A 26,734-nucleotide genomic window follows, 5' to 3' on the forward strand; every position below is an offset into this window, starting at 1 on the left:
ATGCACAGGACAGGCCTCCATCCCTCCCGCCCCTAACAAAGAATTATCTGACCCAAAATGCCAGTTGCTACGTTGAGAGGTTGAAAACCCCTGTCCTAAAGGAAAACCTTTAAATAGTCTGGTATAATGGAACCAGAAAAATAAGTAGATGATGGCTTCATCATCTGTTGAACATCTATTAAAGATGTTCAAACACAAGTAGGCAGTCAAGAATAATTTATGAATTCTGCTTCTGTGCAGAATGCCAAGGGTGTGAAGGCCTGCGTGGATCATGATTTATCCCTTCAGCCATTCTCCACCTGCTGACTGTCGCCATCAGTGTGCCAAGCTGGGATGTATGTGAATGTGCCCCTGGCAGTACAGGGCAGCCCCAAGGAGAGACGATCCCCCCTTAGCACCCAGGGCTTTTGTACTTACTTGCCTTTTGTCTGTCAAGGAAATCATCCCTCCTGTTCTTTGGAAACGTCGTCCACCCCCCGAACCATGTGTGATGTTGTAGACCTGTTCTTGCAAACTGTAGTCTGTCCCCATCACTGGTGACCCTGTGGGGGCATCAGTGTGCATGTTGACTGGCCCCATCACTTCTGCTAGTCCAGGAGTGGCTCTCCAAGTCTCCCCTCACCTGATCTACCTACACTTGCTTGTTAAGTTGTGAGGGGTCACCTCGTTTGGGATTGGGAATGCTTTTCTGAAACACACCCATTTTGGAAAAGCATAAGCATTGATCAGCGCCTTACCTGAATCAGAAATTGCTTCCAAGCCAGAATGAGCCCACTGTTCAGTAAAGTATTAACTTCTCTCTGTAAGCCAAGCTGCTGCACTGTTTCTCACAATGTGACTCTTGTTCAGCATCACACAGAGCGTGAGTTCCTAAGACCAGCCTTAGTCTGTGGAGTTAGTTCGCTCTGCGGCGTGATTATCTTCTCCCACTTCCTTTGCACAGACCCTATTGTGAATGTCTAAAGACGCATGAATTATGAACCTAAGAGCAATTGATAGCTCTGAAAGGAAATATAAAACTATCTTTAAATTTTCTTCAAGTTGTAGGTTTTGCCAAAGACCGAAGTGCCATCTTCTTTCTTACAGTAGTTTATGTAAAATACACAGCAGAGGACATCTAGAGATCAAATGCAGTTGCAGAGCTGGGATTTGGTTTTACTAGATCCAAATGGAATGGAATTGCAGAGCTAATTCAAAGGCTTCTTTAGATGAGAGCAAATAAAGCAGGGTATAACCAGTGAATGGCATTGCATTGCTGGGGTTACACCACTGGCCTCGGTTTAATACAGTGTTGTGCTCCTGAAATTTAATAATAATAATAAAAATCGTTATCACTTATGTAGTGATATTTCTTTGGGCCAGCACTGACCAGGTAATCCCACTCTACTCTCTCTTGAACTACCACCAGCATATGGGTATTACAGATAAGGATACTAAAACTCCAAGAGGCCGAATAACCTGCCCCTAGCTACCCGAAAAGGGGTGAAGCTGAGATTTGAACCTAGAAGCTTAACACTGAGGCCCAGTAGATATTTTAAGTGTCCTAGAAGAGTTTGCTCTTGAAATGAAATCTGAAATGAATCCCTTTGAAAAAATGAAGATCCTTGTCTCTTTTATTAAGTCTAAACTTCTGGTGAAGTGAGGTTCTATAACAGAGTCCTAATGGCTTTGTGTGCTTCCATCAACATAAGTTTTGTTTGCACCACTAAGTGTTGTGGCAGAAAAACCATGGGTTTTAGAGTCCAGTGTGTCCAGGTTTATATTCTCCCTCCACCAGTCGTGAGCAATGAGACTTTGCAAAAGTCACTTGACTCTTCCAAACCTCAGTTTTCGTATCTGTAAAGTGGGGTGAGTGTTAGAGTATAGGTCAAGTGTCTTGCAGATTGCCTGCCAATCAGTCATCATAATTATCCCTGTTAATATTATTCATAAGTTAAATGTGTGTTCTCAATTTTTAGTTTTGCTATGAAGATCTTATATTATGGTGGGTATTTCAAACTTTACTTTGACATCTGTGTTTTGTGTAATGCCAAAGCCCAGGTATGAGGAAGCGTGGCCTGTTGAACCTTCTTCCATACTTAGGAAAACATAGGTATAAAGCATGTTTGTGTTTTAAACTTTAGGAGCTGCACAGGTCATCGAAGGCGGCCAAGTGGAATATAAGCCTCTTTCGGGCATTCGGTATATGTGGTGGTACCATTTAATTGGCCTCATCTGGACTAGTGAATTCATCCTTGCATGCCAGCAAATGACTATAGCTGGGGCAGTGGTTACATGTTATTTCAACAGGTAGGTCTAGCATGTTATTCCTATTGATTTGTCTATGTGCTTCATGGTGTGTATCTCAAAAGATATTTTGAAATTTTGACATGACCTCTCAAAAAGGATTGGCAAGAGTAAAAGACCAAGCTCAAAATTAGGAAGGATATTCATTTGGTAGTAAAAAGAAATGTTATATCTTAAATCTGTCACATTTCCAACCTCTTTTACTTTAAGCTAGAAAATCCAGAAGGAAGCCCAACAGGGAAGTATTTGTACCGCTTAGAACTGAAAGATATCCAAAAGAAAGGGGTTGACTTCTCCTGTAAATATCCATTCTTACTGACTTCAAACTTTAAAAACATTACTGATCTATTTGGAGCACACTTCAGTAAATTCTGCGAGATTCATTTCATCCTATGCAAAATGAGGAGAATGTTTTCTTGAAAAACAATTTTAAATCCTAAGGGAATTGTACATGACTATAAAATATAATTCATGTTCATATAGTTAAGTGCTAGTGAATTAATTACTTGCTTCTCTGTTCGCTATGATACTTATTTAAGTGTTCTTCCTCCTTTACCTCATCAAAATAATTGAGGACACACACACACACACACACACACACACACACACACACACACACACACACAAAATCTCAACCCTTTACCTCTTTTGTGTATGCTACTCTCCATGAGGCAAAGATAAAGCCACAGGCAAGAAGAACACGGCCAGCAGAATGACAGGGTTGGACTCAGAACAGGAAGTTTACTCCTATGGGGCTGATCTTCCTCTAATCTCTCAGCCTAAATGAGCAGAAAAACATGAGGGTTCGTGGGGGTAAGAAAGTCAACCAGGGATGATTCCTGCCATTGAGCAACTACCTCCTGATGGTAAGGAGTACTGTGGGTTTTATTACCGAGGTGCTGTTGGGAGCCTCCATCATTAGAGAGCCCATAGAATGCACAAAGGGCTGTAGCCCTTGGCATTGAGAACCTTTGAGCCGTTGGAGGCGGTGATGTGTGCTGCTTACTCCTGAGTAGAGGAGCAGAGATTATTCTAACCAAATTGGCCAGCAGGTCATATCTCTCTGACAGCAGTGATTTTATGCTATTTTAGTACCACAAAATCAAAGCATTTTCAATGAGAGCTTTTTATTTAAATTCCAGTGAAGTGAATATCTCCCTATCTCTGTGCATTCAGTGGGAGAGGAGGCTGGTTTGAGCCACAAAAACCTAGAGAGGCTCAGGAATTCAAGTGTAAAATGTGCTTCCAAAGATTAGTTTAAAAAGGTCTTCCTAAGGAGCAGTTGGGCCCCAGGGCCCCTCCTTCATACCGGCAGAAGACAAGACGGGAGCTTTGCTCTCTGGAGAAGTCATCAGAGAGGGTCTGGACGTGGGGCATCTGGCACAGCTGAGGCTGGGGCAAGGCTCTGCACTGAAAGAAGGGGGAGCAAGTGAAAGTCTAAATACTGAATAGTGTTCTACCTACTACCAACCCACACTCCACAGCTTAGCCTCCAGGATGTTGACAGCCAGGTTGATATTTCCTTGGCAGGAGATTATCGGATTCTTCTTTGGAGAAATTGTCTAACCCAAAGAAAGGACCTACAGATGGTGCCATGTGGGGGTCCCCCAATGAAATGGCCTGTTTCCCTGACTCTGAACCAGGTCGTGGAACTCACCGGTCAGCAGTCACCCTCATAGAGAACCTCTAATTCACTTTTCAGTGCCTCACTCTTAAATGTGAACTGATAACCAGTGATTGTTAAACATTAGAAGGAGCCTCTAGTGAAAGAAAAAGATCAAAATGAACAAAACAAACAAACAAAAAGAACTTAGGGAAAATAGGGACAATGCAGGCAGCAGAAGAAAACTACAACAATGACAACTATAATATCCTCAGAAAGAACCAAGAAATGTTGCTTCCATAAAATAAGAATAAAAAAAAAAGAATATTGAGAAAACAAGAAAGACCTCTTTGTAGTTAAAAATATGATTGCAAAGTGATATTTTTCTATTGAGGGATTAAAATATAAAGCTGAAGAACTCTTTCAGAAGGTAGAACAAAAAGATAAAGAGATGCAAAATGGGAGAAAAAGGATAAAAAATCAGAGGCTAATTTAGGACACCCAACATCTGACTAATATGAGTTCCAGAAATAGAGAACAAAGAAAAAAGAAGGGAAGAAATTATCAAAATTTCCCAGAGCTGGAGGACATGAGTAAAGAGAAGATCCCAGAAGCTTTACAGAGAATAACAGATCACAGGCAAAATATCAAGAACTAGAATGGGTAAAAGACCTATATACTGAAAACTATAAAACTTTGATGAAGGAAATTGAAAATGAAACAAATAAATGGAAAGATATCCTGTGTTCATGGATTGAAAGAATTAATACTGTAAAAATGTCCATACTACCCAAAGCAATCTACAAATTTAATGCAATCCTGATCAAAATACCAATGACATTTTTCACAGAAGTAAAACGAATAATCCTAAAATTTATATGGAACCACAGAAGACCCCAAATAGCCAGAGCAATCTTGAAAAAAAGAACAAAGGTGGAGGTTTCACACTCCGTGACTTCAGACTGTACTGCAAAGCTACAGTATTCAAAACTACAAAGCTACAGAGGCATAAAAACAGACACATAGATCAATGGAACAGAATAGAGAGCCCAGAAATAAACTCATGCACTTATGTTCAATTAATTTATGACAAAGGAGGCAAAGATATACAATGGGGAAAAGAAAGTCTCTTTACTAGTAATGCCAGGAAATGGACAGCTACATGTAAAAGAATGAAATTAGAACATTTTTGCATACTGTATACTAAAATAAACTAAAAAGGATTACAGACGTAAATGTAAGACTGGAAACCATAAAACTCCCAGAAGAAAACAGGCAGAACACTCTTTGACATAAGCCATAGTAATAGTTTTTGGATCTATCGCCTCAAGCAAAGGAAACAAAAGCAAAAATAAACAAATTAAACTTAAAAGCTTTTGCACAACAAAGGAAGCCATCAGCAAAATGAAAAGACAACCTACTGAATGGGAAATATATTTGTAAATGATATGACCAATAAGGAGTTAATATCCAAAATACATAAATAAGTCATACAACTCAATATCAAAAAAAATAAAGAACCCAATTTAAAAATGGGCAGAAGACCTGAATAGATATTCTTCCAAAGAAGTCATACAGATGGCCAACAGGCACATGAAAAGGTGCCCAACATTGTTAATCATCAGAGAAATGCAAATCAAGACCATGAGAGATCACCTCACACCTGTCAGAATGGCTGTAGTCAAAAGGACCACAAATATCCAATGTTGGCAAGGACATGGAGAAAAGGGAACCCAAGTACACTGTTGGTGGGAATATAAATTGGTGCAGCCACTATGGAGAACAGTATGAAGGTTTCTTAAAAAACTAAAAATAGGACTTCCCTGGTGGCGCAGTGGTTGAGAGTCCGCCTGCCGATTCAGGGGACACGGGTTCGTGCCCCGGTCCGGGAAGATCCCACATGCCGCAGAGCGGCTGGGCCCGTGAGCCATGGCCGCTGGGCCTGCGCGTCCGGAGCCTGTGCTCCGCAACGGGAGAGACCACAACAGTGAGAGGCCCGCATACCGCAAAATAAATAAATAAATTGCTGCGATTTTTAATTACAGACTAAATAATTGCTTCATTTAAAAAAAAAAAAAAAAAACTAAAAATAGAACTACCATATGATCCCACAATTCCACTGCTGGGTATACATCCAAAGAAAATGAAAACACTGATTCCAAAAGATATATGCACCCCAGTGTTGAGGCAGCATTATTTACAACAGCCAAGATATTGAAGCTACCTAAGTGTCCATCAGTAGATGAATGGATAAAGAAGATGTGGTATATTTATACAATGGAATATTAGCCATAAAAAAGAATGAGATTTTGCTATTTTGAAACAACATGGGTGGACCTGGAGGGGATTATACTTAGTGAAATAAATTAGAGAAAGACAAATACTATATGTTATCACTTACATGTGGAATCTAAAACATAAAACAAATGAATGACTATAACAAAACAGAAACAGACCTACAGATTTAGAGAAGAAACTAGTGGTTTCCATTTGGGAGAGGGAAGTGGAGAGGGTTATGGTAGGGATAGGGAATTAAGAGGTACACACTACTATGTATAAGATAAATAAGTTACAAGATATATTGTACAACACAGGGAATACTGCCAATATTTTATAATAACCTTAATGGAGTATAATTTTTAAAAATATTGAATCACTGTGTTGTACACCTGAAACTAATATTGTAAATCAACTGTACTTGAATAAAAAGTAAAGTTAAACTTAAAAAAAAAACTAGAATGAGATCTGATGTTCAACAGCAACTCTGAAGCAGGGAGACAGTAGGACAAGGCTGTCAAAATTCTAAGGAAAGATTATTTCCAACCTAGAATTCTAGACCTACTCCTACTATCAGTCAAGGGTAAAGGAGGATAAAGTCCTGTTCAGGTATACAACATCCCAAAAGATTTCCTCCCCACATCCTTTCTCCACTGAAACTAATGAGTAAGCCAGGGAGGAAAACATGAGTTTCAGGAAATGGGCTCCAACACAGTGAAGAAAAGAAGGGAATCCCCAGGAGGGTAGCTAGTCAGCAGGTATAGAGCACAACCAGTCCAAGGAGGAGCTGGAGAGCAGTGGGCTCCAGGAGGGATGTCTCCAAGGAAAAATAAAAAGCAAACTGAGAGAATATCAGATGTGTTGTTTGAATATGTGGAGAAAACATTTATACTTTGGTGAAGCATTTGGTGAAGTCCATGGAAAACCAAGCAAATAAAAAATGTAACACATTATTAACTTAAGGAAAAACCAAAAGTTGTACAGAAAAGGAAATATAATCAGAATACACTGTTTGGATCAGTTGTATTTTTTTTTATGTACTGATTTTATTTTATTTATGTACTGATAATGTAAACCCTAAACATTAACTAAAACATAGTGGTGAAAGATTGAAAGTTTTTTCTCTAAGATCAGAAACAAGACAAGAGTGCCCACTCTTACCATTTCTATTCAACACCGTACAGGAAGACCTAGCCAGAGCAATCAGGCAAGAAAAAAGGGGGGAAAAAATGTATCTAAATCAGAAAAGAAGAAGTAAAATTGCCTTTGTTTGCAGATGATATGATCTTATATATAGAAAATCCTAAAGATTTCATCAGAAAACAGACTAAATCAATGAATTCAGTAAAGTTTCAGGATACAAAATCAGCATACAGAAAATGGGTGCATTTCTATACTCTAACAACAAGATATCTAAAAAAGAAATAAAGAAAACAATCCCATTCACAATAGCATCAAAAACAATAAAAGATTTAGGAATAAATTTAACTAAGGAGGTGAAAGATCTGTTTACTGAAAAGTACAAGACTCTGATGAAAGAAAGACACAAACAAATGGAAATATATCCTGTGTTCATGGATCAGAAGAATTAATATTGTTAAAATATCCATATTACCCAAAGCCATCTATAGATTTAATACATTCCCTATCAAAATTTCAATTATATTTTTCACAGAAATAGAAGAAGAATCCTAAAATTTGTATGGAGTCACAAAAGATCCCAAATAGCCAAAACCATCCTGAGAAAGAAGAACACACCTGGAGACATCATACTTCCTGATTTCAAACTATACAACAAAGCTATAGTATTGTATGGTACTATATGAACAGTATGGTACTGGCATAAAAATAGACCCATAAATCAATAGAAGAGAACTGAGATCCCAGAAAGGGGAAAGGTTAATATCTTCAATAAATGGTTCTGGAAAAACTGGATAACCCCATGAAGAAGAATAAAATTAAACCTCTGTATTACACTGTTCACAGAGGTTAATTCAAAATGGTTTAAAGACTTAAAACATAAGAACTAAAACCATAAAACTCCTAGAAGAAAACATAAGGGAAAAGCTCCTTGACATCAGTCTTAGAAATGATTTTTTGAATATGACACCAAAAGCACAAGCGACAACAGCAAAAATTAGTGAGACTACATCAAACTAAAAATCTCTACACAGTAAAAGAACCAGTCAACAAAATGAAAGGGCAACCTATGGAATGGGAAAAAATATTTGCAAATTGTATGTCTGATAAGCTGCTAAAAACCAAAATATATAAAGAACTCACACAACTCAATAGTCAAAAAAAAAAATCCAGTTAAAAAATGGGCAGAGGAACTGAACTTCTTTTCCAAAGAAGACATACAAATAACCAACAGGCACATGAAAATGTGCTCAACATCACTAATCATCAGGGAATGCAAATCAAAACCACAATGAGATATCACCTTATACCTGTCAGAATGTCTGTCATCAAAAAGACAAGGGATAACTATTGGCAAGGATGTAGAAAAGAGGGAGCCCTTGTGCACTGTTGGTGGGCATGTAAATTGGTACAGCAATTATGGAAGCAGTATAACAGTATGGAGGTTCCTCAAGAAATTAAAATCAGAACTACTATACAGTCCAGCAATCCCACTTCTTATGTGTATATCCAAAGGAAATAAAAAAATTATCTTGAAGAAATACCTTCACTCCCATGTTCACTGCAGCACTATTCACAGTAGCCAAGGTATGGGAACAACCTAAGTGTCCATCGAAAGGTGAATGGATAAAGAAGATGTGGTATATATAATGGAATATTATTCAGCCACGGGAAGGAAATTCTGCCATTTGCAGCAACATAGATGGACCTTGAGGGCATTATGCTAAGTGATATAATTCACAGAAAAACAGTTACTGGATGATATCACTTATATGTGGAATCTAAAAAAGCTGAACTCACAGAAACAGAGTAGAATGGTGGTTACCGGGGCTGGGGGTAGGGGAAAGGGGAGATAACTGGTTAAAGGGTACAAACTTCTAGATAGAAGATGAATAAGTTCTGGGGATCTAATGTACAGCATGGTGATTATGCTTAATAAGACTGTATTATATACTTGAAAGTTGCTAAAAGAGTAGATCTTAAATGTTCACACCACAAAAAAGAAATGGTTAAATATATGAGGTGATGGAGGTGTTAGCTAACGCTATGGTGGTAATCATTTTTCAATATATAAGTGGATCGAATCAACACATTGTGTACCTTGGACTTACATCATGTTATATGTCAATTATATCTCAATAAAGCTGGAAAAAAAACATTAAAAACTTCAGTGTAATTATGTTGAGAAGAAGAAGGATGGGAAAATGAGCGTGTTGGGGAGTTTAGGCTGTGTAGGAGAATAAAACCTGCATCTTCCACGGTGGGAAGTCGGTTGACAGTCTCTGAGGCTGAAAAAAAAAAATCAAGAAATAGCAGTAAGAACAAGTAATTTAGAAGTGTGAGGGTGAGTTCCAGAAGAAACAGCTAAAATATTACCTCCAGGGAGAGAAAATTAGTGGTGGGGAAAGAAAACTGTTGTTTTTCCTGTTACGCCTAGCAGTACTATTTGACTTTTTAAGATATTTCATATATTTGATAAAAATAAACAAACTAATTCAAAGTAAAATGCATGCTGATTTATTTTTAGCACTACTATTTCATTTATTAAAGAGTTCTGCATTCTTTTTGACTGTGTGCTAATTTTGAAACCTCAAGGTTTTTCTTTATCTCAGGGCTCACAATTCTTTAATCTCATGTTCTAGCCTGCACTCAGGGTGAGGATTAAATATAGCCAGAGTGCATTCATCTCTGTCATTCATTTAAGCAGTAAGAGGGCTGAAGAGTTCATACAAAGACCATCAAGTACCAGGACATGGGCAACCTATGTAATTTCCCTCTTACAACCATTTGCTTGAAGAGGGGTCAACTGAGAGCCATAAAGATGTGGCTGAGATGTGATAGGAAGGAACCAGCACCGCTCAGTTTGGAGAAGGGATGCATGAGGCATGACTTCATCGTTTGCAACTATACAAAAGATGGTTTCCAGCTGCTTTGGATTTGCTGAGGAGGAAGTGAGGAAGTGGAATCACAGCGGAGCCTAAGGAATTTAGGTAGGAGACAGATGAGTTTCCTAACCCTGAGAAGAGCTGCCAAGGACCTGTTCTTCACAGCAAAGAGCTTCCATTTTCTTTGAGACTGGAAAGATGAATCTCACAGCTTCCCCACAGTCATCACAATCCCATCTTGCAGTAGTTTTGCTGAAAGAAATATCAGGAAAGGACAAGGTCTCTGCAGGGACACACCATGTTCCTTTGCTCAGGACCAGGTTGACACTGGAGGCCATCCATCCATCCTGTGCAGTCCAGTCCTTGTCCAGGAGCCATAGCACAAAATGAATTTTCCATACTGTTGAAGAGTTCTCAGTGAGCACTAGGCTGGATCTAACCGGAGCTAAAACGTGCGTCTAGGACCCCGAAGTTGCTGGATTCGACTTATGCTCTACTGTCCCAGCAAACAGTAGTTGCAAAACAGCACTTATGTACCATGGCCCAGAGGTGCTACAGACTTGGATGAATGGAACCATTAAATGCTTTGTCCAGTGACTTGAGCTGATGCAGTGTCCTGGGGCCCTGGCTCCATTGCACAGGGCCAGGCACCTTTAGCACTCAGCAGCCACAAGTTTAAAAGTAGGGGAGCTAGGCGTGTGGGGCGCATCCTCGAGTCTCCTGCTCTCTCACACTGCCCGGGGTCTTCCTACTGCCACCACCCACAGAACCCAGTGGAAGATGCTCAGCATGTAGTACTCCCTAGAGACAGAGGCACAGGCCTGACGGGAGGCCCTAGCATCCTCACAAGCCCATCACTGAGCTGCCCAATACACCCCTCGCTGCACTGCAGTCCCGAACGCCAGTTCTCAAAATACGGTGAAGTCTCAGTTTAAGCTTCACCAGGTGTAATCAGAGCCTCTTCCTGAAGGCAGTTTTTGCTGGTTGTGAAGGTAACAGAGGTGAAGGCCCCAGCTACATGCATAGCGGAGGAGGGATGATAAGATGATGTTACCTTTGAACATGGAATAAAGGTCTAGGGAGAGAAAGCGGGGACTCCAAGACCCTCCACTGATTGACCTTTCCCTGTAGGGTGGCGTTATAGTTCTCAGGGCGGGTATTGAGTGACTCCTGGCTCCACAAGCTGGCCTTCTTTTCAGATTTTCTCTCTCACGTGGTAACTCAGCTTCTGGAATGTCTACATCTTCTTCCAGCCAAGCCCTGGAGCTGCTGGAGCCATCACTGGGATGCCACATGGATGAGGGCAGTCCAGACAGTGCAGACACTCCTCGTCCTGAAATGGATAATCCCATCCAAGCAAAGCCTTGGAAAGCAGGTGCCTAACCCCAAACTTCAGTACCTGGAGGACCAGCCCCCAAGGCCCAGTTCACAGTGGCCTGTGAATCCTTTGTTTCCCTACCAGATGGAAAGCAGGTGCTGCCTTCTTCTCTCTGCATCCCCTCTTGAGCACCATAATACGTTCTAAGGCACATCCATCTCCTAAATGGGAAAGTAAACATTCTTCCTTCTAAAAAAAAGAATGAGGAAAAGGAAAAAAAAAATGTGTCAGATTTTCCTGGCTGTGCTACTTTTCTAGTTTATCAGATCTAAATGAATTCATATCAGCAATAGCTTCCCTGGTATTTCCTATTTTCAACAATATTGAGTTGAAACACACATTGCCCTTTTTGTGGCACAACTGGATTGCAGTTATTCTGCTCGCAATATTACTTTCATATTCTCTATTCCTTCCTGGATGATTTAAGTAACAGCAAAATACGCCTGTTGCCAACTCTTGAAACATTTCTGGCCAATTTCCTTTTCTTCCCTCAAAACCTAGATTCTTGTCAAAACCTGAATTCATAGTGACTTATTAGCAACCAGAACAAGTTGTAGAATAATCCATTATGAAGAAAGCAAGCTTCACTTGGAATCAGTGAAGTGGCTTTTCGGAAGGGGCCTCATTTTCTAGAACTGGCATCAGTGTCGGGGGAGGGGTTGCATCAGCCCTCCCTTCTTTGTTTCATCTTTCAGGCTTGGGTAGGGGATATGCCCATTCTGTTCTTTTTCACTTTTTTTCCTGCCTGTGAAACTGACTTTTGCATTCTTGAGAGCTTTGTCATGACAAGTCCGGTAAATGATTCACAGTGAAGTGACCTTTACAGAGCAGAGCAGAAATCAGCTGGGTTTCAGGAGCTTGGAGCTGTGTGAAAGCCAGAACGTTTCCTCCCTTCGCTGTAAGCTGGTTCCTCTCTGGCTGCCAATCTTGGTCATGTGATTTGGTGGTGATTTTCATCACCGAGCTAATACTGGCAATATTTACAGATGCACGTGTGTAATTTAAACCTTGGGGACTATTATATAATTAAACTTCTGAAAATGAAAATGGGATCAGTACGCAATTTAATGGATTGGTGGAGGTGGTAGGCGTGGTAAAGAGGAAAACTTGTTTAACTCATCAGTATTTTTTTTTTAATTTTCTGTTCCATGTTTGTAACATTGAGCGCCACCAAATGGAATTAACTTCGTCCAAGAAATCATTTAACCTTAGCTACCAAGGAGTGTAAAAAACTTGCCAAATGCGGATGGCATCCCTGCTTTCTAAATTGTTAGTACCACAGATGATTTGAACCAGAGAGAAGTTTCTCATTTCTTTCTAAATAGTGTTTTTTAAATGCTGTCTTTTTTTCTCCTGTTCCCAGAAATAAAAATGACCCTCCTGATCGCCCGATCCTTTCATCTCTCTCCATTCTTTTCTGCTACCATCAGGGAACAGTTGTCAAAGGGTCATTTTTAATCACTGTGGTGAGGATGCCAAGAGCCGTTCTCATGTACATCTATAACACTCTGAAAGAGAAGGTAAGGCAGCACCCTAAAACAGAGTGCGCTCCGTGTTTGGGTTACAGAAAAGTTAATCGCTGGAAAACTACACTGGGTCCCGGGACAGGAATGTGACCTGTGCCAGTGGCCGTTCAGAAAGCTCTAGTGTTCTTCAGGTCCCATCCCCCCACCCCCAGCAATCTTTTTGTCCCGGTCCCTGTTTTGTTCATAGCTTTGTTTGTTGGATTTTCTCCAATGTGGTGGCAGAGGTGGGGTGGAGAGGGCATAGCTCTGAGTTTGCTGGTTTTCCTTCTTATTTAAATGCTGAACAAATGGGAGGAATTCTTACCATGCAATTTAAGCAAGTTTTTACGGACATTTATCATGCTTTCTTTTTTAAAGAAAGAAAAATACACTATAAGATAAGAATAATGTTTGTTTGTTTCTGTTTTAATGCTAAAATATTCCCCACCTTTTGTGTTTTCTGGACAGTGACCTGGGAAGTTGCTGGTGTGTGTGTGTGTGTGTGTGTGTGTGTGCGTGCGCGTGCACACACACACGCACGTGCTTGATAGTTAGAAATGGGCAAGCTGACCTCAATCTCAGCTCCAAAGACAGAAAACTGTGGAGCTTTTGTGCCTGGGGTTTTTTCTCCTCCCTGGTTTTTATTTCCATGCACATTTGGTTATGAATGGCAGTGGAAACCAAAACACCAGGAAAACAGCTGTTCTCATGGTATTTCTGGCCTGCCAAACAAGGGAAGGTTGGATTTTCCCCAACTTTTCTGTTCTCACACAATGTTAATCTCGACCCCATCCCCACCTCAGCGTTGGTGACTTGGTCAGAGTTTCTCAAACGTACATGAGTCCAACCTTTTAGGTATACGTGTGTGCTCTTAGTTAATTGGGGAAGTTTTACCTGTGGGTTCATAATTATACTTTAGAATTGTTTTTGTTTGCTCTTTTAAGCAGAGATCTGAATTGTTGATATTTAAGTCTGTAATCAAGATTTAAGATTAGTATATTAATTAGGAACAATTGATTGAATTTCGCATAAAATTATCTAGCTTCCTCATCTTGAAATGCATGCTAAACCGTTGCCCCTGATCAGGGAGTATTTTCTTGTATTTCTGTTGAAGTACTGCTTAGCTACATGTCTGTGACTTGAAGAAGCATTTGCACATGCAGGGCAAATCAAGCTACTCCAGCTCTTGCATTTTGAAATTGATCCTTCAATCTTAGGAAACATAGGAGAAGGATTTCTTGAAGACCAGAGCAGCTTTTTTGTTTTAAATATATTCATATAGTTTATATATATTAAATATATTCGTATTTAGGTATTACAGGTATATGTATGCATTAGTAATAGATACTCACAAATTAATGAGCAGTAGGGGACTAACTATCTCCCCTAGAGCTAGACACCTTAAATTCTTTGGGGAAACAGCCTCCATAAATCTGAAAGAGAAGTTACTGGGTCATCCTCTCCGGCAGAGGTCTAAAAGGTTATTTATCACTTGCCAGATCCCGTAAGGACTAAGGGGCCAAACTCCCTTTTAGTGGTGTCACTGTTGGAGAAATGTGTCCCTTTTTTGTGTGTGTGTGTGTGTCCTTTCTTAGGTTAAAAAAAAAAAAGGTCTTCCTAAGCAGCTTTACAGCCCCATACTGTACCTACAAGTTAAACATTTCACACGGCCACTGTGAGACCCTTCTTACATTAAGTGGCTTATTTACAACCATGGCCAGGCTGAAAAGTATCCAGGTCAAATTTCATCCAATTGAATTAACATTGAGACAAGAAAATGTCCATGTAAGGCTGAGTTATTCCTGGGGTCCTCAAAGAGAACTATTTCAGGATTGTTTTCAGGGATCCTCCACTCTGGGTCTGGGCACATTCAATCACCCCTCCCCCCAACAAGTTTCGTTAAATTATTCATTCCTGAGTTATACACAAGTTCAAGTTATATTTCGAAGGACTAATTTATCCCTGAAATTTTAGCCCTGAAAGTCTCACTATAGGATGTATTTCCAAAAAACTTAAACCTGACTCTTTTTTTATGTGGACACGTAACTAGTATCTACAGTGCATTAGTTTTTATTGTCTCAGGGATGTGAAGTTTTCATGAATACAGACTTTGGTTTGAAAAAGCAGAGTTTATAATTGAAGACACTTAGGGGAAGGTGAAGAGGGAAGAGAGATTGATTCTTTTTTTTTTTACTAGAACCAGGAGGTCTACTTCACCTTTGCTAGTAAATATGGACTAACCCATTTCCCTTTCTGCTGAAGTTAACAGCAGTCCTAACAGGTAAGCCCACAGGAGAGAAATCGTGCTCACCAGTAGTAGAAATGATAATAATTAGTAGTAGGAGTAGCATATACAGAATAGAAGAACTTCTCTACCGAGCGAGAACTGCTGCAGTGCTTCCCCAGGTACGTGCGTCTCCAAGTAGGAGCACGGTATGTTCACAGAAACTGCCTGCTTACCTCTTTCCTGTGTTGTTTCTGACACTGATCCTTTCATTCTTAACCTGACCCCAGCAGCACGGTGCCTGGTCGAGTTGCGTGTCCCGATGCTGCTACTGCTGCTTCCGGTGTCTTGACAAATGCCTGTGCCATTTCAACCAGGTATGTCTCCTGCCACGTGCCCCAGGGACACACGGAGGGGCCTGCCAGTGGGCATCATCTCTTAGGTCAGGGGTTAGCCAATTTTTCTGTAAAGGCCAGATTGTGTAAAAGTTTTCAGCTTTTGGGTCATTCAGTTTGGGTCCCGACTACTCAGCTCTGCCGCGGCAGCAAGAAACAGCCATAGGCAAGGTGTAACTGGATGGGCCTGACTGTGTTCCAGTAAAACTTTACCTATGGGCACTGAAATCTGAATTTTGTATTTTTCATGTATCAAGAAATATTCTTCTTCTTTTGAATTTTTCCAGCTATTTTTAAAATGTGAAAATTATTCTTAGCTCTGGCCAGAGGGAAGCACTCTGTGTCTGATGGATCTAGTTCCTCAGCTGTAGTTTGCAGACCTTTACCTTAGAACTTTAGGTCATTAATGCCATTCTTCAAATTCTGAAAGAAAAGTGTCTCTCTTTTCAGAAATAAAAAGAGGAGGGGGCTCTAGAAACTCTAACACAAGGCGTGTGTATCAACTGAGAGCTAATTTTCACTGTCTTCTCCAAGAACTATAATTTTCCTGAAATAGGAAAAGAATTGCCTCCCTAATTTTTATATATTTTGCCAGCCTTTCCCTTTCAAGCTATAAATACTCCTTTGAAAATCAGAAAACTTGCATACTGTGATTGTTTGAATTTCAGATTTTTTTTCTCCTGAGTCTTTCAAACTGATGGAAATTTAAATATATGTTTTATTTTTCTGTAGATAATTTAGGAAATTTTAATAACCCTTAGTAAAATTTACACAAAGCATTATTTTTATAAGTCAGCAGGCTGTTTTATACTTTGTCTCACTTAGAAAAGTACTTCTTATTATTGCCCCTCTTCCCAATAAATCTGCCAGTAGCAGTAAAGGGACTAATGAGGCCATCTATGTTTAATGTCTTGTAAGTGGCATTAAGAATATCTTTCATTGTTCTGGGGAGACTGTAGTCGTCTTGTAGTAAAACCCTATATTTAAGGCTCTTCTTAAGAATCTTGGAATACATTTTAGAGTGTATTTAGTTTTCACTTGGATCACTTCAAGCCAGTATGTATAAAACACAGTAAAATACCACGGCACCTTCAGAATGGTGGGTCCTGTAGCAAAGTCAGGCCAAACTCTATGACTGTCTTGTTGCAGTGTAATATGCCAGCCTCTCTCTCCTAGAACTCTGTGCACATAATCCAGATACCAACTTATTCCGCAAAGATTTTGAGATGCATTACAAAAAAGTACTGTGATAAAATATACTTACATGAAAATCAAGCTAAGAAACATATAGACAGATGAGAAAGACAAAAGCAGTGGGACCGTTGATATACTAATATGTTATCCACATAGCCCTTTAAGAACTGAAGGTTGAGTTGCAGTGCCCTCATTGTATTATGTAAATTCAGGTTCTTTCCATGTCCCTCGTTCACTGCCCCATGGAAGCCTAGGGGCTCCCTGTGGGTGAGGCAGGGACCACCACTCAGGAGGGGGAAGAAATGGGTGAGGAGGAGGAAAGGTGGGTTCTGGGCCCATAGCACCACCACCACCACCACCACCATCACCACCACCAGCGACAGCACCAGCACCACCACCACCAGCACCACCACCAGCACCACCACCACCAGCACCACCAGCACCACCACCAGCACCACCACCAGCACCCACCCCTGCCTTGCAACCAGAGCAGCTCCATTTTTATCTGGTTTAGGAGTGGGATTCCACTGAAGGTTTCATGTAAAGACAGGCTCTGCTGCTTGAACATGTCTGAAAGTCACTGTCTCATACCATGTTCATGTTTGTTTTCGCTGCCCTCTTATCCTAAGGGATGTGTTTGCTGCATTCTGAAGTTTCAGCACCTTACATTAGCCCAGTACCTTTTCTTTGGGGAGTTCAAAATGTTTCCAAGATCCTAAGTAGTGTTAGATTTAATCACACTATAATTACCATTATAAAGGGGAGGAATCCCTATAACAGATTTACAGTGGGAATGATTGTCCCTGAACCACAGAAAGGCTCAGCGAGCCTCGAGGATCCAGCTCATAGTGAATCAGTGCTGCAAACAGGGATAGGTCTTCTGGATTCTGTCCATGGTGCCCGTGCACTAGGCCTGGGCCTAAACCAGCTGTCGGAGCAGCTTTAACGTGGGGTGACTCCTACAGGACTAGGCACTGCCAGCTGATGTGGGCACCACTGGGAGGCCTAAGGCTTAGGAGACTGAGAAAGAAGAGAAGGAAGGATGGAGAAGAAAGAAAGAAGTGCCGTGAATATTGGTGGGGAGGGAAAGGTCGCCTCTAGTCTAAATCAACTACTGGAAAGCAGCGTGAAATAAAGATTTGTAAGAATAAAGATAATTGTTGTATAATGGTAGTCAAAGCTATTGTTGATCTCATTTGGCAGTAGACAAAGGAAAGTGAGCTCAAAGTGAGAGAAGGAATTTAGATTAGCCTCTTGAAAAATTTCCTGGCGCGGGAATGAGTTGCTAGGAAAAGGTTTGCTCTGGAAATCAGATTTATAAGAGTTGAGGCGTATTTTTTATTTTGCTAGTTTTGTGCAGAAGGAGCTGGGAAATGCTAGAAGAGAATGAGATCCATTTGTTACCAACAGAACCCAGATGCTCTACGTTACTTAAGATCAAGTAGCCAGCTGTGTTTCAGCATTGCTGCTTAAAAGCTTAATCCGTCTTCACCGGTCCTGGGAGGGAGGGAGGCTGGTAGCAGTTGCCACATTTGTCGACACCAAGCCTTAAGGCCACACGGTAATTCACTTGCGGGGTGGGGGATGAAATCCCACATCCCATCATTTTTCATTACTTGTCTCTCTACATCATAAATACCAAATGTGTAGATAGCTGAAGATATTATGTGTGTGCACCTCACACATTTATTTATCCAGCATCTATTTGTTTATGCTGTATTCAAGCCATTTGAACCAGGTTAATGGGGGAGGGGACTGTGGTGAAACAGAGTCAATAGAAAGCAAGCCAGGCCTTCAAGGAGCTGACGAGCTAGCGTGGGGAATGAGGAGGATCACGAGGCACTCGCATGAGACGTTTAAAGAACAATATGTGCTGGAATGAGGACTGCAAAGTTCAGGAAAGGGGAGTCTTGGTGTGGGGAGGTACTTTGACTTAATGATTAGGAGTGCTTGCACAGAAGAGGTCGGATTTCTCAGGCGTGAGCATAGAGCACCACCGGAGGTCACCGGCTGAGAGCGACAACAATAGCCATGGCCTCCTGGCACTCACTGTATGGCTAGTTGTGTGCTCAGCGCTTTCCCTGCATTGGATCAGTTTTGAGTTTTAACTGCAGCCCCCTGAGATAGTCATCTCCAATTTATAGATGAGGAAACCGAGGCTTAGAGAGGGCACACAGTTAGTCAGTGGCATAACTAGCGTTTGAAGCCATATCTGCCTTGCCTCTGGGACCCAAGCCCATACTTACTGTGCATTTTGAAGCAGTCAGAGAGGGAGTCACAACCACTGTCTGGGGTGGATCGCTTGAGCGCCTGCCCAAGCCAGAGTCCAGACAAGTCAGTTGCTGGCTGTTGAGCAAGCCTGGCTTCAGACAGACTTTTGGAGAGGAGGACAGGAAAGGTGTGGGGACAGTGAAGGCGTTGAAGGCTGCATCTGTGGAAAAGACTAGTCAGGGTGGTCTGAGCCCACCTCCTCCCCTCAGGCAAGTCAGTGTCAAAGCTTCTGGGAGGCCAGCTGGCCTGGGTGTTCTCAGAGATTTTCAGACTAGGAGATCCTGCAGCTTTTCCCTCCCAGCACTTTCCAGGAGCCCGACTGAGAAGTCCCCTCATGGGACTCTGGAGGCTAACCCTTTGGCAGGAACCGCCTGCCCCTTATTCTTTTGGTCCACGCACGGTTCCTCGTGGAAATATCTCCCTGAGTGCATGTCTTGTTCATGGAGGACACAGATGTCTGTCCCAGAGCTGATGGTGGCTTTAGGTCAGTGTTCCTCTAGGTTTGAAACCCACTGGTGGGCCACAGGACTCTTCCTGATGATTCCAAACTGATTGAATATTCCAGAGTGTTCTTTCTTCAATTCTTACAGGCAAATTCATTCTTCTTCAATTCATGGATTTTCATTTTCGCATACAACTAAAGGCTTTTTACCGATCAATAAAGGGCGTAGTGTGTTACTTAAAGCTTACTGAAATGTGTCATTTATGAACCAACATTGATGTTTTACTTGGTTTCCTGAGGACTCAAATTCATAATTCTGTTAAGATGTCTCTGACTGCCAGGGCGATGCCTGGTGACCATGCAATGCTTGTGAACGAGCCCAGGCAGAGCTGGGATTTTGCAGACTGGGGAAGGAACCCTTTGCTATGAGTGCCACCAGAATCGCCTTGGATTGGCTGTGTTATTCAACTGCAGTTATACTTGCCTTGTTTACCACCTTACTTCTGGTGAGTATTTGGCTCTTGTTTAATGTGTTGTACTTTTATCATGGTGAGCATTGCGTTCCTTTTCAATTCTTCGTTCTTCCAGCAGAAGTGGGAATGGGTATAGGAAGTGAGCAGTGGGCTGAGGTCACACAAGTTTGAGAACGACGATTTCCATTCCGTCTCCTGGGAGGAGCTCTTAGGTAAAGGCAGCCCCTAGTCAGGTGAGGCAGCAGTTGGCTTCTGACGTCTTTGTGGAACTTGGGTGAATCCCTCCACCTTACTGAGCTTCTGCAGAAGAGGATCAGCTTAAATGATCTGAGGTCCTCGTGGGGCGTGCTCAGCCTTGCCGTGGTGCCGGCCGAGAGCTGCGGCACACGGGTACCGTGTTGCCGCATCATATCCGTGACACGCTTGGTGCGGGATGTGGGGCAGGATGTGTCCTCCCACTGGGTCCTGAATGGCAGGATCTTTTTTTTTTTTTTTAATGTTGGTTTTCTTATCCATGTTGAGGACTTACCCGGGGATCACAAAGGTTAATGATGTTTTATGTTGCCCAGATCTCAAGCCTCCAGAATCTTTGTTGAGTGGACTGAGAATGTGAGTGGACCGCTACCTGCATCCCCTTACAGCGATTCTCCCAACACTGCTGCTGTAGTGACAGCAATAAGTACATTGAACGGGTGAGGAGGTGCTGGTAAAATGCCGGTCACCTCGGTCATTCTCAGCAGCGGAGAGTAATGTACCGCAGCTTTCACCTCCCGTTTCTGCCGTGGGCCATTATGCAGGGTAGCTGGGTGCCCAGTGGATCTCTGCTGTGTCTCCTGGTCAGATCTGCCTTAATGCAGCCCATCAAGCTGCCAGCCTGCTTTATTGTGGTGTCCGTCTAGATATGAGATACCAAGAAATGCATAGATTATTGCCTCTTGGCATTTGATTTGAAATGCCCATAGCTTCCTGGCTTCCTAACTAACAAATATACTGGTCAGGAAGGCTCCAGATAATCTTGTCGAGTCCAGTGCAGAGAAAAACTTGCCGCTACTAGGAGAATATACACATCTCTCCCCTCCCTGCTTCATAGCCCACCCCTACACCCCAGCCCGCACTGCCTGCCAGTGCTTGTTTTTCAGGGCACGTAAAGTCGGTCTCTGTCTTCTAAGCCTTTGTGGCAGACTTGACTCTGTAATATCCCAAAGCCTTCTCTCCTCCCTCCACTTCCTTTGCAGTTAGCTCGACTTCAATGCTTCTCTTTCTCACAGTCCATCAAGAGCAAAGGCACTGGGTAACTTTTCCGTGTCTGATTTTGGTTCATCGTCAGCCAGCTGGCAGGCCTCCAGGGACTCCTCTCCTCTCCCCAGAAAAATGTATGCAGCTCAGAAAAGAAAAGTCATGAATATTGTGCAATTTCTCGAGCTCGATCATGAAAATGATGTAAAGGTTCTTGAGAGGACACAGCTCTTGGTGTAGTTGACATTGCCTCATCACAGAGCACGCAGACAGCTGTTCTTTCCCTGACAGCGGCGGTTCCGAATTCTCCTGCCCCCACCGACTGGCTTAGAGCTATTCTGGGGCAGCCAGCTGATGCTGAGAGCCCCGGAGAGATGCCTCCGTGTGTGAATGTTGTAGAAGAAACTCGCATGTGTGTCAATGTGATCGTTTACATTAAAGCCCATTTCTAGATGATGGTAATCCTCACAGCCCAGCTGCTTTGTGGCAAATGCTACTGTCCTGACTTTAGATAGAAAGGAATTGAGACACCTATTTGTCAGAGACCCCAGGCTGTCTGGGAGAAAACCAACTCTATCCTCATGTTTCCTGGTGCGTGGCTCAGGAGCTACTGGGCTTACCGCTGTGGCTTTATGTAGCTTCCTGGGGAGCAGCCTCTCTGGAGCCCGGCTCCCACCTGCTGTGGGTGTGTTGCAAGGCTTGGGGCTCAAGAGGGTGAGCTCAAGCTCACTTCCTATACCCTAAAGCCCTCTGCCCTAAATGGGCCTCAGCAGCCTCTTCTCCTTCTGGGGAAAGGCCCAGTGTGCAGCTGCCATCTGTCCTTTCTAACTTGAAATTCTTCTACCTTCTCGGAGAAACAGTTAATGTTCGTCGAATGAATGATTGCCTCACTATAGGGAAGGGAGGGTGAGTTTTGCAAGGGGCCCTCAGCTAATCAGAAAACCTCTTGGGAGGCAACTGTTAGGCTCCCTCCAAGGCGTGCAGCTCCTCAAGACAGGAATTCCTACCACTTATTGGGCACTTCTGTGCCGCAAGCACCATGCTAACTGCTTTACATGTATTAACTCCCTTCATCCTCACAAATAATCCTGTGAGAAAGGTACAATCATTATCCTTTTTCTTTTTTTGATAGATGATGACACAGGTTCAGAGAGGTTAAGTAGCAACCTGCTCCAGGTTAGACAGGAGGAAAGTAACAGAGTTGAGTGTTAAGGTTTGGGAGCCATAATAAGTCATCCTCTATTCCTCGTAAAGTTCTGAACAACTGAGAGACCCAAGAGACAGCAGATGAAGATTAAAACTATCACCTTGAGTACCTAATGGCCGGGTTGTAAAATACAGTGTAGGAGCAGCTTATTAAAGTTTCACCCTTGAAATGGAGAGACCAACTCACCCTGTCCCAGGCCCAGCCAACAATGTAGACCTGCCCCTGGGGTCTCCCCTGCAAACTCAGCTGAGAAGCTGAGGAGGTGTGTCCTCAGTGCTAGGTAGATCCCAAAGACAATGACAAAGGGCTGAGCCAGCCTGTGCTCTACTCTTCCCTCCAAACTCACCCTTAAGTCCCTCAAGTCATCTACCTCCTCTGGGAACGAATGGCCATGGAAATACAAACACAGGGTTCCCTCCACCAGGATTTAAAACCAGGTCTTTACCAGTCCACCAGGGTACCCCTTCCCCAGGGAGGAACTCAGACCCCAGAACTTAAGAGATCATGGAAGCCCTGCCCTTCATTACAGCAGAATCTGGGGTCCAGAGGGCTTGAGTGCTTCAACCAGGCTTACACAGTGGGCGGGGCTCTTTCTGGTTCTCCTCTTCTCTACCTTGCATCTTCTCTCCCCCAACCCTCCCGAGCTTCACTGAGACACTGGGGACAAACAAGTATGTCACAGTACACAGAATGCCGATGAGAGCTGCCCCAGCTCACCTCATAAACAGAACTCTACGTAGATAACCCCACTCCCTTGGGCAACATGGAAGTCAGGGCCCACGCTCACAGGGCAGAGGGTGGGGAATGCTTGGATCTGGGAAGGATGGGATCTCACCTCTTATTAATGGTACCACTCCTCCAGCTTCCTTCTCCAAGCATCCTCCCTTCTCCTTACACCTTAGCGCTCCCCTTCTTCTGGAAGATGTTTGTCCACCTCTTATGAGAGCTCTTCCTTCCTCCCCGTCCTCCCTCTCTGGACCTGGACCCTCTGTTCATTTCCCAGCAGTGTGATGGAATGGGAAGAAGGCAGACAGGTCGGGGTTTGGATCATAGCTTCCAAGTGACCTGGGCAGGTCACTTCACCTCTCTTACTTAGCCTTGGTTTCCCCATATATAAAGCAAAGTTCTTAACACCTACCTCATAGGCAGCTGAGAGGGTTAATTAAACTAATACACATAAACATGGTGTGGTGTCTGGCTCTTAGTATGTGCTCCATAAATGTTAGTTTCTTCTGTGAGGGGAAGGAGAGGCTTAGTTATTCACCACATACTGGAAGTCTACCATGTACCAGACAAATTGGGTATAACAACGCCTGTCTCCCAAGATTATTATAAATAATTAAAGAGATAATGTTTGCAAAACCCTTGGTTTTGTGCCTAGCATGTCGAGGTATGTGCTGAATAAATGGGAGTCATTATCGTTATCAACCCACTAAGTGTACAAGCTCTGATTCTATCCTGTGCACTTAGAGCAGTGCTGGGTTCCTGGGGTTATTATTCAGCTAGGGGTATATCAGCATCTACAGGGAACTTCTCCAAGAACACCTTTCCTTCCCCACTGCCCTCAGCCAGAATCACTGCACTCATGACTTGTTGGGGGGAGTTGAATTGCTAAGAGCAGCCTTTCTGGTCCTTGCAGTCCAGGGAACTTAATGACTTAAGTTTCCCCTCACAAAGGATGATGGTGAGGGAAAGCCAGTACTCAAATCCAAACCCATGACCAGAAAATGACTGTGGCCCGAGGTTAAGGAAACATCCCCTGCATAGCACATCGGTTTGGCCCCCTCTCTTCTGCATCTAGCATTCATTTTCTTCCTCTTCATTCCCATTTTCAAGGGTAGTTAGTTGTGCCACAGCCTAGGGAGGATAACTGGGACTGTTTCCAACAACACTGGTTCAAAAGGTCATCTGATCCAAGGAATCGCCATTTGCTTATCTGTAAGACTCCTCTCATAAGTCTGAGCTCCATGCAGGACATCAAGCAAACCCTAATTTTCTTTGTCCTTCTCTTCCTCTCATGACATGCTCTAGGTATGCTGCAAATATGCTGAGGGAGATTGCCTGTGTGTTTAACTTTCTATGAAAACTATCTTTGGGTCAGCAAAATTCAGTTGCCCCAGAAGTAAGGAAGCAGGTGACCCATGAAAACACTGTGCTCTGATGGACAGTGTTCCACGTGGGGCTGAGGCAGCTGCCCATTGGCTTCTCCTGTGTTCTTCTCATCCACAGCCTAGTGTCTGCTGTGGACGCCATGCTTACCACCGACGCTGGCCCATCATCTGTGATGGCAGCCAGGGTGGGGGCCGGGTGGGGGGCTGGTTCAAATGGAAGATAGAACTTTCACAATCCAAGTTCTCAACATTACCCTAAGTGCTTAAGAAATGGAAAGACTGTAGATTAGTTTCGACATTTCCCAAATTCATTTAGTGTGGGAAATGAAATTAAACAATTAAATAGCTCCTACCCCAAATCTAATCTTCCTCGTGATGGAGAGCAGGTTTCTTCATGTCATTTATCTGCATCTGCTTCTGGAACAGAGTCATTGTCACAGTGGCCACCTCTGAAGCCCATGCTTCATCCCCTTCCATACCCTTCTAAGCAAGACACTGTGAATACGGTCCTCAGCTGTCGCTCCCCAATTGTCTTTGTCTTAGACATTAGACTTGTTGGGAGAAGGTAGTGATTGTTGGCCAGAGACTAGAGAATGTGTTCATAAAAATGTTTTAAAAAAAAGGAAGGCGGTGTGAGTCACAGTGGTCAAGGGAATAAAAGCTACTTTGGTGCAGTGGCTACGGATTCCATGTTCTGCTCAAAGCTAGAGTCTGACAGACTCTGACCGACTTCCACACAGATGTGAGCCTCATCCCCAATCTCAGATGTGCAAGAAATACTATATCATGTCTCTCAACCTAATTTCTGTCTGTGAACTCCCATTCCACTGGACTGGCAGAAAGTTTAATCCATTATTCTTGGGCTGTCCCCCCATGGGGTTATATGAGGTATCAGGTAGCCCCAGGCATTAGTACACACAGGTTGCCCTTGAGACATCCATCTTCCCATCTTCATGGCTCCTTCAAGCTCTGCTTGGGAAGCAGGAGTCTTTTGGAAGGCCACCTATGGCCCTGTCTGCCTAGATGTGCTAGTGGTAGGGTAACCAACCCTCCTGCTTTGTCTGGGACTGTTCTGGTTTTAGCAATGAAAGCCCCCCATGTCTCTGGAACCCCCTCACTCCTGGCAAACTCAGACCCTAGGAGCGGGCACTCGCCTTTAGAGTCTTGCCACTGTTCCGTGTTCTGCTTAAAAAAAAGCAGAGCTGGACGCCTGGTCAGGACCCACAGATCTCTTCCCCCGCTTCTTTCCCCAGTGCAGGGGAGTCTTATTTTCTAATCCGGGGGTGGAGGAAGACCTGCACACACACCTGTTGCTCCCAGACTCGGGTCATGTTGGGAAACCCCTTCCTTCACCTTCTCCACTGGTAGGAAGGGCCTGAAGAGGTTAAAATTTTAGAAATCAAAAGCCAGTAAGAGTTGCAGACTGGGTGTCTTCTCCTGCCCCCCACCCCAGCTCCCTCCCGTCACCTGGGGGAATGAGCACAGGGCCTCCGAGTCCTGCGGGAATGAGGTGGGCAGAAAGGCAAGAAAGGAGGAAATACATGAGGGAAGCGAAACAGAAGTCAGGATAGCAAAGTGAACGATCACACACACACTGGGGATAGCTGGACAGTCCTCCTTCCGTTTAGAGTCTCATCTCTATAGACATTTCAGAAACGAGGTCTGTGAAAAATAGGAGAGGAAGTGACTAAGAATTTTGGCTCAGTTAGCATTCTTATCTAGGCAGGACTAGAAAGTTCCTAAAAGTTTCAGCAAGTGGATCCAGTCTTCGATGCTCTTCAAATGGTTTCATCTTCCCCCTCCTTTTGCCTTTTATAGAAGGCCTCAGCTGGCATAGGGGTGAGGCAGAGAGAAGCATTTGCTAGACTTGCATTCATCCAAGCAGTGAGACAGCTGAGGCCAGATGACTTCATGAGGATGAATCTCAGTGGGGGTGAGAAGGGCCCTCTGGGCCTGCTGGCCATGCCCACGTCTTGCCTCCATCAAGGCGGCAACAAAGAAACTTCCTGAGATCCAAGAACACAAGCCTGTCGGTCTGGCTCAGCGGCCTGTGCCCAGCCCTGAGCTTAGTAGAGGCACACCCTCCATACGCGTCTGTGGATGGAAG

The 26,734-nt window shown here is 43.1% G+C and overlaps 1 protein-coding gene across 1 annotated transcript in view; it reads left to right on the forward strand.

The window, feature by feature from the left end:
- Positions 1 to 26,734, forward strand: part of SLC44A3 (solute carrier family 44 member 3) — an 82,354-nt gene that overhangs the window by 42,657 nt on the left and 12,963 nt on the right. Inside the window, exons 10-12 of the mRNA XM_065877219.1 lie at positions 2,124 to 2,289; positions 12,933 to 13,089; positions 15,592 to 15,675. Of these exons, the coding sequence (XP_065733291.1) occupies positions 2,124 to 2,289; positions 12,933 to 13,089; positions 15,592 to 15,675 (407 nt within the window). The remainder of the gene's footprint in view (positions 1 to 2,123; positions 2,290 to 12,932; positions 13,090 to 15,591; positions 15,676 to 26,734) is intronic.

The sequence above is a fragment of the Phocoena phocoena genome, chromosome 1, assembly GCF_963924675.1.
Source record: "Phocoena phocoena chromosome 1, mPhoPho1.1, whole genome shotgun sequence".
NCBI classification, from domain to species: domain Eukaryota; kingdom Metazoa; phylum Chordata; class Mammalia; order Artiodactyla; family Phocoenidae; genus Phocoena; species Phocoena phocoena.